Source organism: Physeter macrocephalus, chromosome 5, assembly GCF_002837175.3.
Source record: "Physeter macrocephalus isolate SW-GA chromosome 5, ASM283717v5, whole genome shotgun sequence".
Lineage (NCBI taxonomy): Eukaryota > Metazoa > Chordata > Mammalia > Artiodactyla > Physeteridae > Physeter > Physeter macrocephalus.
In genome coordinates, this window is record NC_041218.1 from 8456774 (window position 1) to 8473688 (window position 16915).

At 36.5% G+C, this 16915-nt stretch overlaps 1 protein-coding gene across 1 annotated transcript in view; it reads right to left on the minus strand.

Annotated features, from left to right (window-relative positions):
- CNTNAP2 (contactin associated protein 2) overlaps window positions 1–16915 on the minus strand; it is a 1485958-nt gene that overhangs the window by 815997 nt on the left and 653046 nt on the right. Inside the window, exon 11 of the mRNA XM_055084701.1 lies at window positions 2711–2817. Coding sequence (XP_054940676.1) covers window positions 2711–2817 — 107 coding nt within the window. The remainder of the gene's footprint in view (window positions 1–2710; window positions 2818–16915) is intronic.

Sequence of the window (16915 nt, forward strand, 5' to 3'; positions counted from 1 at the left end):
CTGTCAAAGAAGGGCTTCGAGCCTCCATCTTGGACTACACCCCAGCCTGGACAATCACACAAGGAATAGCTTTCTCATCCCGGCCAAGTCTGGACCAGGGGAGAAAATGTGTTAAACAGTTAGCAGCCTAATTGTAATGTTTGAAGCTCTCCTAAATATTTAGTTTTACTAAACTTCAGACTTTAGTTAGCTGTTCTTTACCTTTTCAAACTAATACTATTTTAAAATTACCATAGTTCCTTTACAAAAGGGACACTTGGTCTTTCACTGAAAATAATGAGGTAAAAATGTAATAATGCTAACAAAGGTCAAAACCACAGAACACAGAATAAGCAAATGGAAGTCTCAGCTCCTTGGATTTCAGAACTGTAAGAGACCTCAGGAAGCATTTAGTCGACAGAGGAATTAAGGAAGTCCAAGAGAAGAGAATGACTTCCTGCAAAGGCACCCAGCATGGTGACCTCACAGGCAGCATCAGAAGCCCATGCAGTCACTGACTACGTAAAAATGCCAAATTGTTCATTCTGTATCAAATTGAATAGCATATATTATATAATTTTCACAGTATTATGTGCTGGGCCAGACCCTCCCAATTTTTAACTAATTCATAGGAGAAACTAAGAGATATATCAAGTCTTTTAGCTTATTTGGAAGCATGTGCCTTCTACAACACACAAGATATATTTTTCACAACAAAATTGTGTCCAATCAATCCTTTCTTGAATTCTGCACTATGGTCTTCTAACCTCTATTTATGCACACACATGATTTTCAACATTTTGGCCTTATTTGGGGAAGACGACGAGCGATCAGGCTTTCATTGTTAAAATGAATGATTCTATATTCATACACACAAAAGTTAAATAAAAGAAGAGTAGAATAAGAAGCAGGGAAGAGATAATTTCCCTCTTTTACATTTATAACTTCCCACAAGAGCCAAATCTAACCACACTGAGGACATTTCTAATACTTGGAGTTGTTAACTCTTGTTAAAAAAAACAAAACACTCAACTATTCAACTACTGGCTTATATTTTAAACTGTTTTTAATTTAATATGTTTAAATGTCTTTTTTCTTTGCTGTGTATTCAATGAAAGAAGCAATTATAAAAAAATTATTTGCTTTTACATTAAATATAAAAGTGGCCGCTGAGATAGGAAACACTTGTAACCACCACCAATTTCTTGTTCTTTCCTTTAGTTAGAATTTCCATTCTCAGAAACAAGATTGTGATAGTTAAAGGTGGTATTTATAACATATTATATAAATTCTACTGGTGGAGTGAAGGTACTTTGTTTCATCTAAGTTACTTAGTTCAAGTATTATGTATCATACAATGAATGTCATATGATGAAAGTTAATATTTTGATGTGATTGGAAGGGTACAATTTTAGTCATAACTCCTTAATTCTAATTAGTTTCAATATCAATCACTTTGGTTCTTTATTCATTAAAATACTTTTTACATATCTATATATAAATACTGTAGAGATGATGAATCTACTAAGTGTCTGTTTTAACTCTTTTATGTCGCCCTATTAATGTTAATTTTTCTAGTTCTTTTTGTCTCTTGGTTTTTTAAAATATCCTCCTAAACAAATTAATAAGTGCAATAAAATAAATTACAAATTTTTTTTTCTTAGTTGAGGTCTTACAATATATGCTGAACTCAATGTCTTATTGTACATTACTACAAATAATGATATGAAAAGTCTCAGAGAACGGTATTACATTTTTACTGTCTCCAGAAATCTAATAATATTTTGCTTCTTATTATTTTCTAAAAGTGAAGTGAAGAGAAAGCACTCTGTATACTTAGAGGATTTAGATATTAGATTTTCATACGGAGAGAAGATTGAAGAAGACTGAATCTCTTCCCTCCTTCCTTCTTACACACACACACACACACACACACACACACACACACATTCATGCTACATAACAGATGACCTTCTTCTTTCAACTATATGTTTTATGGCAAATCTGTCTTCAAAAGTGCTATGCATTATTGGAAAATTAACATTACAATTATAAAGTTAATATTCATTTTTTAATAACTTTGAATTATAAAAATATAATTTTTATTTAACTTTTCAGGGAAAAGCTATTATGTAAAACAAGGCACATCTGTGTTCTAAAAGACATTTTTGCATGCTACTTTTTATTTTTTAATATTTAAAAAAATTTGCCTTCTTGCATTTTTATTTTACATATACAACTTCAATGGACTTTCTTCCACTTTCCAGCTCATTTTTCTGATCTAAAAAATGTGGCCAAATAGTTCTAAAAGAGCGCTGAGACAACTATCATCCAGAAACTAAATGTTCAAATTACACTCTGTCTGCCTCTCTGATGAACTGATAAATGAGTATCCAGTCAGAGATCTCACACTAACACAATTTTCCAAACAATCTATCCAGACAGATGTGGCTTAGACACATAAAGGCACATCCAAAGGCGGCATTCCAATCTCAACTACATGTTTATGGAGCTTCGGAAACGTTGGTCCTTCTTTTTGAGTCGTTAGGCTTGAGAGAATATATTTTGACAACAAGAATACTATTCTAGAAAAGCAACAGTGAAATCTGGGTTCTTCAGAATCAAGTGATTTACTATGTGGATTATTCAGGTTTCTGAGCTTTAAAGCATAGCTGAAGACCTAGGATTCTCATGCAATTACAAGTTTAAAGTGAGATAAATTGGCACTCACAGTTGTGGCAGGTGGCCCCACTGTATCCCGTCTCATCACAAGTGCATATGAAGCTGTCCCACGTTTGTGAGCACTTCCCACCATGCTCACAATGATTGGGCACACATCTGTCAGAGAAAGAGACAAACAGAAATAAACCAACAAACAAATGAGATTTATGAGTGGCTAAATTCCAAGCTGTCTGGGCAATATATCATTTCAATGCCAGGTTGCCTTACCAAGGCAATTAATCCTTGTTAGTTTAAGCAGATTAATATGATTCATGATGGAAGGTGCCAAGCGCACAAAAGATGATGTATCACAGGCTTGGTGTTTCCCATTTTTGAGTAAACAGTAGAAATTAACAAACAGTTGAGAGATTCATTTGCACATCACAGATTCATTTTATTTTCCTTTTGCAAAAAAAGCAAAGACACTAGCTAAATTTCCTCCTGGTGAGAGACAAAACATTAGCCATCTTGTTTCCTGTACTATCCTTTATCAAGGCCAATAGTACCAAGTCAGAAAGGGGTAATGCTGAGCAATTTTTTTATAGCAATATGACTTTCTGAAACAATGCCACAGCAATGAGAATATACTAGCCTCATAAGAAAAGGTTTCTAAGTCTTCCTTACCCCTCCTCCCATGCCCTGCCGGCTAATGAAAGCCACCCTTATAAGGAGGCAGCAAGTATAATATGGGGGAAAAATGCAGGTTTTGTGTTCAAATCTCTGTCTTTTTATTTACTTAATAGCCAGTTATGATGATGTAATATAACCTTTCTGATCCTCCATTTTCTCATTTGAAAAATGGAGTAATTATACCTATCTGATAAGTATTGGGTGGGCCAAAAAGTTCATTTGGTTTTTCCTCAACATCTTATGGAAATGAACTTTCTGGACAACCCAACAGCTTTGAGATTAGGAGGTAATGTTCATAAAGCAGGTAATTAACAGGCAAGAAATAGAGGGCCAATAAATAGGAGCTATGGATATCTGAACCACTGCTTGCAGGGCACTGTTTTATAGTCTGCCTGTATCCTAGCAATAGTGATGCTGGAATTTGTTCTGGAAAACTCCTGTTTCAACAGCACGAATTATTTTCTTCTTATGTATTAGCATTCACAAAAGATTTCTAGCTTTGAATAGAAACTCTCTAAAGTAGAAGAGTCCACCCAGATTAAGAAGGCAGAACCCATAATAGTGGGTCACAGGTTGCCTGATGGAGAGCCACACTTTGAACACCAATAATCATAAAGCCCTGGTAGGGTCTTGCTGCAGAATAGAATAGGACTGGCCTCAGAGATAATATTCTCCATCCCCTGTTCTTGACTTACCATCAGCCATGCCTAAAACTACCATAGCAGGGCATAGCCCGGTTTGGCATGGAACTCTGTTTCTTATATAGGAATGCTGTTCCTCTACAACTCTTTGCAAACCTTTAGTCATGCAACAAACAATTACTGAGCACTGTGGGAAATAGAAGATGAATAAGAGTCTATTCACTGCCTTTCAAGAGCTTAAGCCTAGGAGGACAGGATTGTAAGAGAAGAAAACGAGAGGAAGAACATTATAAGGGGGGAAAATACAACATAAGAGAGCATAATGTTGGATTTTCAGGAGGTGGGATGGAAAATTCACTCTACATTTAATAGGCAGTTCTATTCCATATGAATTTGGACTTGGTGTTATCCAGGCTACAAAGATGTTTCTTCTCCAAAGACTCTATAACCTACGTGGAGATGGGGGTGGGGGATAAGATTCATGCGGGATACAATACTAGGCAGAATCTGATCCATCATCAGAGTGATATGAAACGTATAGAAATGCGGAGACCAGAGTAGTTATGGGTAGACTATAAACAAAGGGCTTAATCAAGCTTAGAGCATTTCGCTTGGGCCTTAAAAAGAGAAGTTCAATTTTTATAATTAAAATATTGAAAACTGTTCCCAGCAGAGCAAGCAAGAAAGCAAGAAGGAAGAGTTAGAACCATGCTCAGTGGGTGGGTGGCCCAGGGTTGTTCGGGTCTATTGCCAGAGCCATTTCCCTCTACAGGTGCCCAGGAAAAGGCCTTAGCAGAAGGCATTTATATCCAAGAGTCCTGATTCTCCAGACCCTGTGGGGAAGCAATGATACAGACACTCCAAAATTACATAAAGCTAAAAAACATCTTTGATACTTAATTTGGGATTTCAGTACTTATATGTCTTTGTGTGCTGTATTTACCTTCTAAATTGTTGTGGGTTAACAGTAACTCAGCCTAATAGTGAAAGTAATTTACATCAGCTCATTATATCAATTAATTCAGGGGAAGTAGCACAGAGTGCACTGAGTCTCTAGGGGAAACCAGATTGGAATCTAAATGTGCTCTAAATAATGCACAAATGAGAAAATCCACGTCAAAATGATAAAAAATATTGGTGTGCACTTAAGCATATAACAGTCAAGTGAGGTTAACTGAGTATTTATAAAATTCAGTATTATTTCTTTAAAAATGATCTTTTATTTAAATAAAATGTTAATATTTTATTTTAAATGTTTGTTTCTTAATATTTATCTTTTTAAATTGACATTATCCCTATGTTGATTACTGGCATTTTAATTCCTAATGGTGAGAAATGTTTTATTTCTAAATCAAATATAATTTCAAACCATAATATTTTATCATTATATTAAAAAAAATGTTAGAACCAGTTACCAAGCAAAATAAAATCTGAATTAACCTAGCTTCCCCCTTCCTAATTATTTATTTCTTCTCTTGTACTCCTATGGAACCATTTGTATATGTCCAATGTACCATCGTCACATTGTTCAGTAACTATTTGTTTGAGCATCTGTCTCTTCTAAACTGAGACTCCGCAGTGGGAGATTTTGATCTTTTGATTCTTAGCATGACAAGTCATATAGCCCACTCAGTAAATGCCTATTGACAGACTGAAGGAATGGATGAACACAACGTTAGAAAGTTACACCGAGGAACTGAAGTAATTTCAGAGAAAATATCTTTTACTGTGAGAAATATAGAATATTCCTATGTACGATTTTAGTCTTAAATCCAGACTCTTGCTCTAGTGAACTAATTATTTTAGTACGTCACAGGAAATGTATAATTTGTTTCATAGCATGTGCTAGCTTGAAAGTTTGATTCACATCAAAAAATTAATCAAAATGACTTTGCTGCCACGACTGGAAAACTACTTGACCAGGATTAGGAACATACAGGGGAGAAGTTGGCAGGTGTCAATTTGTTGTGATCAAAGGGCTCCGGAAGAAGTGATGCATTCAATTAACTCTGTTCTGAGGTAGCCCTGTTATTAGAGACTCTTTCAGCTGGAATCATCCTTTCCGTTGTGGCAATGCTTTCCAAAATGCTTTAGAACCGAAAAGCTATATTTTGGAAATTCAAATATATAACAATTACTTAATATAAAATCAGTATGAACAGAGTGGTTGTTTGGATGGATGCAACAACTCTATCCAGGGTTATGGATGACAGGTGCAGTTTTATTTTACCCAGAGTATCTCTTTTATTTCTATACTTGATTTTAATTGCAAAGCATTGAGAAAATTGGTATTCACAACTATAAGAAACTGAAAATTGTACCACATTTGTTTGTAGCAGCTCACTTTTTAGTCTATGGATACTAATTACTTAAACGGGGATGGTGGAAGAAATTTTATTTCAAATCTAAAAAATGTTAATCTGACAGCATAACTGAATGCACTGGTAGTCTTCAAAGCACTTTGAAGGTGCTGTATTTCTTTTTCTCTACAGTATTTAAAAATTAAAATAGTTTTATTTATTTTTTAAAATTTATTTTATCGAAGTATAGTTGATTTACAAGGTTGTGTTAATTTCTGCTGTACAGCAATGTGATTCCGTTATACATATACTGTATATACATTCATTTTTACATTCTTTTTCTTTATGGTTTATCACAGGATATTGAATATAGTTCCTTGTGGTACACAGTAGGACCTTGTTGTTTATCCATTCTACATATAATAGTTTGCATCTGCTAACCCCAAACTCCCAATCCATCCCTCCCCCACCTTGCCTCCCCGTTGGCAACCACAAGTCTGTTCTCTATGTCTGTGAGTCTTAGACATGTTGATTTGTGTCGTATTTTAGATTCCACATGTAACTGATATGGTATTTGTCTTTCTCTTAGTATGATTATCTCTAGGTCCATCCATGTTGCTGCAAATGTCATTATTTCATTCTTTTTTATGACTGAGTAGTATTCCATTGTGTATGTACATATGTGTATATATGCATGTGTGTGTGTGTGGATACACACACACACACACACACACACACACACACATGCATATATATATACCACATTTTCTTATCCAGTCATCTGTCAGTGGACACTTAGGTTGCTTCCATGTCTTGGCTATTGTAAATAGTGCTGCTACGAGCATAAGGGTGCATGAATCTTTTTGAATTATAGTTTTGTCCAGATCCATACCCAGAAGTGAGATTGCAGGATCATATGGTAACTCTATTTTTAGTTCTCTGAGAAACCTCCATACTGTTCTCCATAGTAGCTGCACCAATTTACATTCCAGCCAGCAGTGTAGGAGGGTTCCCTTTCCTCCACACCCTCTCCAGCATTTGTTACTTGTAGACTTTTTCATGACGGCCATTCTGACCGATGTGAGTGGTACCTCATTGTAGTTTTGATTTGCATTTCTCTAATAATTAGTGATATTGAGCATCTTTTCATGTGCCTGTTGGCCATCTGTATGTACTCTTTGGAGAAATGTCTAGTTAGGTCTTCTATTTAGGCCCATAAAATAGATAGTTTTAAATAAAATTCAAATCAAATCTTTGTGTTACCCCCCCTACAACTACATTTGGTTCTGGAGAACCCAATGTAAAGTGCACAGTGCCAGCACCATGGCTTCAGAATTAGGCTCCCACAAAACCAAATCACAATTAACCAGGGAGTGTTTATCAGAAAAGCTAGCTGTTACTAAGATCCCAAGATACTGGTATGCAAAAGCAGTGTTTTTCAAAATTTTCTGTGCAGAGGAATCACTTGAAAATCTTGTTAAAACTAAGATTCTGATTCCTTAGGTCTGGGGTGGAGTCGGAGATGCTCCTTGGTGATACTTAAGCAGCTGGTCAGAGAACCGTGGTTTTAATTGCAAGTCTCTAGGGATTTCCAGTTCACTGCGGTAGGATCTCAAAAAAATGAGCACACCAAGAGAAGAAACAGCCCAAGAATGGAGGGCACAGAGGGGAGACGGAACGTGGAAAGGGAAAATTTGATCTATGCTGCCATTTCTCCTGAGACTGTACTTTTTTCATAGGCTCTCCTACCAATTTTTAATATGATGCATTCAGAGTGACAACATAATAATCTTTTAGTAATCTTTTTTAAACCTCATTTAGTAGGTTTAATCATTTCAGAATCTGACTGTAGACCTCATGGAATTCATAGAAAGTGATCACTGACTATAAAGGCAGTTTCATTTCACCTTAAAATAAAGTTCCCTGTTCTCAACCTGAGTCAGCTGAGGTTTCCCACCTTCTTAGTTCTTATAGAGAGGCCAATACTAGGATACTTAATTTGCTTTTAAATTAGTACAAATTTTATACCTAGACATTACATTCGCCTTGTTCTAAACTTTAGAAAGGAAAACTGCAGGTTACTTGTAGGATATTTTGTGAACGATTGGAATTTATAAATTACCATCTCTGCATAAATGAGCTCCTGAATTTATGATTTTTCCCCTTCATCTTGGCTCCCAATTTTATTTTTGCTTATCAAGACAAGAAATTCAATTAGAAAGTTTGGTTTCTTTTTTTTTTTTTTTTTTTTTCGTGTGTGTGTGTGTGTGTGTGTGTGGTATGCGGGCCTCCCTCTGCCGCGGCCTCTCCCATTGCGGAGCACAGGCTCCGGACGCGCAGGCTCAGCAGCCATGGCTCACGGGCCCAGCTGCTCCGCGGCACGTGGGATCCTCCCAGACCGGGGCGCGGACCCAGTTCCCCTGCATCGGCAGGCAGACGCGCAACCGCTGCGCCACCAGGGAAGCCCTAGAAAGTTTGGTTTCTTAAATGCTATTTTTCATACTCCTGGCTCTCAGAGCTATTTCCACTATCAAGGCAGAGTTTTCTTCTGCATTACCTTCAATATCAATCTCAACAATATTTTAGCACTTTTATTCTCACTCTAATTAGATTTTAATTTTATTTGAAGGCATACTCTCCATGGAGTATTTATTACTGCCTTATATTTCTTCTGTTCAAACTGAAATTATAAAGAGAAGTAATCATAATTTAGCAACTAATTTAGTATTTCATTACTACATAAGTTAGTTTCATAGCTGTATAACCAGAAAAACTAATGTTTAGGTATCACCTCATCCCGGTTAGAATGGGCATCATCAGAAAATCTACAAACAACAAATGCTGGAGAAGGTGTGGAGAAAAGGGAACCCTCTTGCACTGTTGGTGGGAATGTAAATTGATACAGCCGCTACGGAGAAACAGTATGGACGTTCCTTAAAAAACTAAAAGTAGAATTGCCATATGACCCAGCAATCCCACTATTGGGCAAATGCCCTGAGAAAACCATAATTCAAAAAGAGTCATGCACCCCAATGTTCATTTCAGCACTATTTACCATAGCCAGGTCATAGAAGCCACCTAAATGACCATCGACAGACGAATGGATAAAGAAGATGTGGTACATATATACAGTGGAATATTACTCAGCCACAAAAAGGAACGAAATTGGGTCATTTATAGAGACATGGATGGACCAAGAGACTGTCATACAGAGTGAAGTAAGTCAGAAAGAGAAAAACAAATATCGTATATTAACGCATATATGTGGAATCTAGAAAAACGGTACAGATGAACCAGTTTGCAGGGCAGAAATCGAGACACAGATGTAGAGAACCAATGTATGGACACCAAGGGGGGAAAGCGGCGGTGGGGAGGGGGTGGTGGTGGGATGAATTGGGAGACTGGGATGGACATGTATACACTGATGTGTATAAAATAGATAACTAATAAGAACCTGCTGTATAAAAAAAATTAAATAAAAAAAAGAAAAACTAATGTTATACTGAAGGTGCTCCTTCAACAAGCATTTATTTATGGAAATGCTTAAATGCAGGTATATTTACGATACCTCCTATATTATGCCCAAAATTTCCATTAAAAATCATCAAGTATCTTTGGTCCATATCTATCTAACAATTGTACATTTTTACACTAACCATATAAATCATTAATTTTAGCCTTACAATATAAACATCTTAAAAATAATTTCTATTATAATAAATGTGAACTTATTTTGTTATAATTTTACAACATATTCCCCCAAATTTTATGAATATAACACTTTTAAGAGATCATAGGCTCATAGGAGGATAGAGAGGTGCAAGATCATGAGTCCTTTTACCTGTTTCCAGGTACAACTGTATTTAATCTAAATAAATAACAGTAAGCTCTTTATAATCAGAACCTGCTCCAGTTACTGTAAAACAAACTATGGAAAAACAAAGAATAAAGCATGTTTTGTCCTTAAGAAATTGTATTCATTTTTTAAAATGTAATTAGCAAGTTAGGTCTCTCTATGCTTAATATTAAAAACATTGGTACAGGATTAAGGTAATATACCACTATTGTATGAGTATACTGAAGTTTTATGGAAAAGTTCATCTTTGAAAAGAAATACAGACTTAGCTTAGCCTGGAAGGTGGAGGAGCACCTTTCCACCTGGGGAGAAAGCAGGGGCCTGTACCAGTATGAGTTAGTGTAAAATGTGATTATGAAATAATGGATTGTCAAATTTGGCTAGAGAAGAAAGTGTGCATTCAGGAGTGAGGATTATAGCAGAAAGTTTTGGATGTCTGACCAACAGCCTTTCCCCCTTTCTTCCTTCCTATCATAACCCTGATATTTTCAGGTATCTTCTCTCTTTCATGTGGCTGTGTGCTTTTGGAAGAGAGACTATCCTGGTCTCCAGGGGACAAAAAGTAAAGAACCAGTTTTCTCAATGAAGTCATTTAACCTGTTGTATGTTGTTCCCCCAAATCTATGATCTGCTTCTTCCATAGCAATAGAATTTATGTCTTGACAAAGAGCTAAAGATACCATTTTCCACACTCTTTTTAATTTAGGGGGCAGGTACTTTTTTCGTCCTCTTCATCTCCTTCCTGTGAAGAACTATAATGGTGAGACCTGGAACAGACATCTCAGAACACAAGAGGATGGCACAGGAAAATTATTAGGAGACTGGGTTCCAGATAACATACCAGCCCTGGGCCACCTACCCAAATGTTTTTATGAAAAAGAAATAGATTTATGTTATTTTGGTCTTTGTTGCAATAGCAAATACATCCTAACTAATACAGACCTTCAGTTAATCTACCCTGAGGTTGCCCTACATCTCTTCTTCTTTTGATGGCTACTATTGTTTAAGTCATTATGTGTTGTCTTATATTACTTGCAACTGAAAACAGCCAAACCAACAGATATTAAATTTATGAACCTAGGTTGAGTTCAGGTCATAGAGTGTGCTGTTTATTAAGTTAGGGATTTTTCTGGAGACTATAACCTTGTTTATTCATTCAATGTGTATTTACTGAGTGCTTATTATGTATAATAATCTGTACTGTTTAATTAAGCTTTCTAAGCAAGAAGTTTAATTACAAGAACCAATATTTATAGGATATTGTGTGAGGAGGTGCAGTCCATCTGCTCCCCAAGAGACTCTGAACTTTATCCACAGGAAAATAAAGCCAGACCATCAGAGAAATGCATGGTGGAACGGTATTATTTTGACCCCTAATAGGATGACTTTCACTAACTCTAGGATTTAGAACATTTTTTTCCTAGCAATGAGAGACACTGGAGACTCTTAAAAAATAAACTTACTTGATAAGTAGACATTAAACTAGTAAGAATATGCAGGATAGATGGGAGAGGAAAAACTAAAGGCAAAAAGATCAACTAAACAGCTGTTTTAATGCCCCAAGTAAAATATCGTAAAATTCTGAAGTAGAATGAGACTGTGAAGAAACAAAAAGATTAAAGAGACTATAACATTAGCTGATTACTTGGAAGTAAATCAGTTAAAAAAGCCTGATATTCTGCGTTTAGGAAACAGTGACACTGACATTTTCAGTTTGAGGCAATAACTTTTCTTATATAACTAAAGGTAGGTAAATTTCAAACTCTATCAAAACTTTTAAGACAGTAATTTTTTTTTTTTTTTTGCGGTATGCGGGCCTCTCACTCTCGTGGCCTCTCCCGTTGCGGAGCACAGGCTCCGGACGCACAGGCTCAGCGGCCATGGCTCACGGGCCCAGCCGCTCCGCTGCATGTGGGATCTTCCCGGACCGGGGCACGAACCCGTGTTCCCTGCATCGGCAGGCGGACTCTCAACCACTGCGCCACCAGGAAGCCCTAAGACAGTAATTTTTAAATTTAAACCCATAATTAAAAAAAAAAAAAGTTTCCCAAATGAGCTAAATTTAGAATGGCTGTAAGCTGTACTCCTCCAAAAAATGTCATTAAGTTTTATCTCACTTTCATCTCCTTTAGTGGGGGAAAAGATAATGAATAACAAGGACAACAAAAAGGAGATATAAGAAACACTGTGTCAGAAAAGTAAATTCTCTGCAGAGTAGGAACTCATACACTGAGCTACATGTTTTAAGTATCTCAAGTTTGAATTACATGTTTCTTATGCATAAATTCTTACCCATGGATTGTTTCTTTCACTGTTAGGTCTTCCTTCACTAATTGTAGAGGCAGACTGAGAAAAGTTTAGGGCTAGGCATAACCTAGGAGAAAAAGCGGCTATGCAGGGAAATGTAGGTAAGAGGGAGGAAGATGCAAGAGAGAAAGTGGAAGAGAGGAAGATAGTCAATGTGCCTAAATCTTGTTGGGAGAATGTTAGCATAAACATTCCTAATGAGAAATTATAAAAGTCACTAAAATTCTAATACTTATGTGGAAAATATACACAAGAGCCAGGAACACTCTGAAACTGGTGCATAACAGGGTAAGATGATTCCTAGTGAATAATAAAACACTTAATAGGTCTATAATAAGTAGAAATTAATAGTGGTGCATTAAGAGAAAGGCAGACCAATAGACTAAAAATGAGAATCCAGAAATAAATACAATGGCATATATAAATTAAATATATTAACAGTGGCATGTTAAATCAGTGGGCAAAATGGATTACTTAATAAATGGTTAAGACAACCAGCTACTCATTTGAGAAAGAATAAAGTCCCCTACTTCTTGAATAAATTCCACATAGATGAAGCTTTTAAACATGAAAAGGCAATTAAAAAATAATAAAGTATGAAGGAGTTCATTTTGTAATCGGTAACTATAAGAGGTATTTCTAATGAAGACACAAAACCCAGAAACTATAAAGTGAAAATTAATAGATTTAACTACATAAAATTTTAAAAAGATATCTTGCATGGTCAATCATAACCAAGTTCAAAGACTAGTAACACACTGGGAAAACATTTTAATATGTCAGACAAAGAGCCAATTTCTTTATGATATAAAGAATCCTTATGAATCAATAGGAAATAATTCAGGTAAAACATGAGCAAAAGGCATGCATGGGGGCTGTTCACACACACACACAAAATACACATGACTTTTATACATACAGAAAAGCGTTCAATGTCATTCAAAATCAAAGAAGTATAAATTTAATTTCAGTGAGATTCATTGGTATCTCTCTGATACTTAAGAAAAGGCCTTTGTAAGTTCTCCTGATCAGAATGTAAACTGCTTGCAGGGTTACTTGGCAAAGTCTATTAATTTCAAATTTTGATCCAGCTAATTTATTTCTAAGAATTTATCCCACAGGTATACAAGTACACTTTCACATAGTCGTATTTAAAATGTCTACTGCAGCATTATTTATATCAGCTAAAAACTGGAAAAAAAGATATTCGTGGGTTAGGAACTCACTAATAAATTAAGGCAATAATATAATGAAACCCCTGGAAGCTGTTAAAAGGATAAGGCAGATCTATGTGTTCTGACAAGATACAATCTCTAAGATGTAGTGTGGGCATGAGAAAGCAAGATGTATAGACCAGTGTTTATAATATGCCTCCTTTGTTTTAAATGCTGATTGCTGTAGTTGTCATATGAAGAGTGAAGTGATTATGATGATATATGAAGGTCAGAAATCTTCCATTTGCAGTAAGTCAGAGAAAGACAAATACTGCATGGTTTCATGTATATGTGGAATCTAAAAACACTGAACTCACAGACATAGAGAGTAGATTGGTGGTTGGGCAAGGGTTGGGGGTTGCAGTTAATAGGTGAATGTGGTCAAAGGGTACAAATTTCCAGTTATGAGATGACTAAGTTCTGGGGATCTAATGTACAATATGGTGACTCTAGTTAACAATACTCTACTGTATACTTGAAAGATGCTAAGAGTGTAGATATTACAAGTTCTCTCCACACTAAAAAAAAAAAAAAAAAAAAAAAGAGCATGTGAGGTGAGGGATGTGTTAATTTACTTCATTGTAGTAATTATTTCACAGTATATCCGTATATCAAGTCAACATGATGTACACCTAAACTCACACAGTGTTAAATACCAGTTATGTCTCAATGCAGCTTGGTGGGGGGGTGGAGGGATTGTCTGTCACTCCAAGAATCACTCTCAATCTTTCTGCACCCTGCTCTCAGCTCCATGAAGCTGATACATTGAGAAATCCTAACCCTCTGACTTCACACTGGGTTTAACCAATGGGAGTCCATGGCAGGAGTCTGGAGGAAGGGTGAAGCGTTAGGTCAGAGTATTCATTTTCCTGGTTCTCTCCTTGTGACGTTGCCTCAGTCTGGCCGTGTCCTTTGACTGAAGGTCACATCTCAAGTCTGCCCTGTGTTACACTATATACTCCCGCGTTCTCTAACCTCACTCTCCCCTCATCCCTTTGAGCTTAAGAGTGGTGCTAGCTCTGCTGCTGCTAGTCCTGGGCTGTCCCTACATGATCCCATGCAGTTCCCTGCGTCCCTTGGAATTAACCATTTGTAAATAAGCTTTCTTCGAATTATCTTATGTTGGTCAGCTCTTTCTTCTTGGCACTCTGATACAAGTAAAAATGGAGAAAAAAATATATATGTACATACACACATACACCTAAAGAAGACATAAATACTCGTGTATGTGAACAGAATATTTCCAAAATAAATACTTTAGATTCTATAGCAGTGGTTTCCTTGAGTAGGACCCGAGATGAAGGGAAAGCTTATATTTCACTATATGCCCTTTTGTATTACTAAACAAAAGTTAAACTATAGGTGCTTATTATTTTCTCTATTGAGACAAATTCCTCAAATTGAAAAAAAATAAGGAACCGGTTTGGACCACCACATAATGACACAGCTAGAGCAGGAGAACTTCCCAGGTTTCTGCCACCATGTGAAAGGACCACATCTGTATCCATGTGCTCCGCATCCTTTCTCCTCGGGCTTTGTCAAGGACATAACACACTGAGTCACTGTTTTCTCCAGAATTATCAACTTTTCCCTCTCCTGAATCACTCCCCTCAATACACAGTCATTCATTTCACCTAAAACAAATCCACAAAACTCTCCTTTTGACTCCATATCCCCCTGCAGTTCCTGACTGGATTTATTTATTCATCTGATTTTTTTTTATCCATTTATCTGATCCATTTAACAGCCAAACTTCTTCAATATTTTTTAAAGCAAGTTCTTTCCACTTCAATCAGCTCCAATATAAAATCCACTCTCATCTGTCCACAGAACTCCTTTTGTCAAGGTATGCACAATCCCAAGTTCCCAGCCTATGGATGTACTTGAACTCACAATATTGGTCTGAGCTGAGCCCCATTTCGTGGCTCCACCGAAACTGCCCTGACTCTTAGATGTTGGGGTTCTTTGCAAAGCTCATCTCTTGGTTCTCTCTGTCTAGAATGCCTCCAAGCTTGAATCTCGAGTTGAGAGTTCAGATCAGCGTATCTAACTGGTTCCTTGACATACCCACTTGGGTGTGTCAGAGGCGTCGCAACGTTAGCGTGACCAGACACATATTTTGATTTTACTCCTAACTTTCTTACCCCCACTGTTCAATCTCATCGCAGTAAATGGCACACCTTCTATCCTGTCACTCATATCAGAAAACTGGAAGGTCTTCTTCTTTCTACCACTTCTTCATCAATCATTAACAAAGCTTCATGAATTAAACTTCAGAAACTCACCTCAAATCTGTCCACTTTTCTGTGTCTCTACCACCCCAATTCAAGCCACCATCACCTTTTACCTGAACTACTTGTTTCCTTACTCCTCTACCCTTCTCCATTCTTGCCTTGCTTGCATTCACCATCAACAAAATGCCAAAGTGATCTTTAACATCATGTCACACTACTGCTTAAAACCCTTTGATGGAGTTTCACTTCACTTTTGAAAAACTTGAGCTTCTGCACAGTCTGCTCTCCTGCTTCTCTGCTGCCACCTCATCTCAAGCTCCCCTTCCTCTCCCACGTTCTCGTGACATCTGCCCTTCTGTTTCTCCAATGGGCTCTTTCCTTAGTGCCTCTACACACACACTGCCTTTTTTCTAAAGCAGCTTTTCCTCAATTTTACACACAAAAAATTTGTTTCCTTTAGTTCTCACCTTAAATGTAATTTTTCAAAGTGGTCTCTTCTGACTTTCCAATCTGAAGTGGTCACCACCCTCATCTTCAACACCATTTTTTTTTTTTGCTTTCTTTTTCATCTATCACAGTTTCTAATTATATACCTATTGGTTTTTTTTGTGTGTTGTGAGGATTCTCCACTGAATGATATCTTCCATGGTGGTAGAGACTATGCCTGTTTGTTTACCACTCTTTATCCATTGCCTAGAATTCTGTCTGGTATTGAGTAGGTGCTCAGTAAATAATCATTGAATGGATTTTGAATAAATGAATATCAATCAGTTTGACTAGAAATGACTTTCAGAACCATTTTGCTAGTATATGAATGCATAGAAACAGGGAATGTCTCAGGCTGCTGCATTTTAAGCAAGTTTTGGATTATCTGTTCCATTTCTCTCAAATCCATCATGTAAACATTATACCATTAAACAATAAGTTAAATTGTCTGACCAAAGGCTTTACATAATTTCCACATCTACCAGAATGCTATTTCATTTATAGATGAAAAAAATAACACATCTAACATAAGCCCTTTAATCTGAAA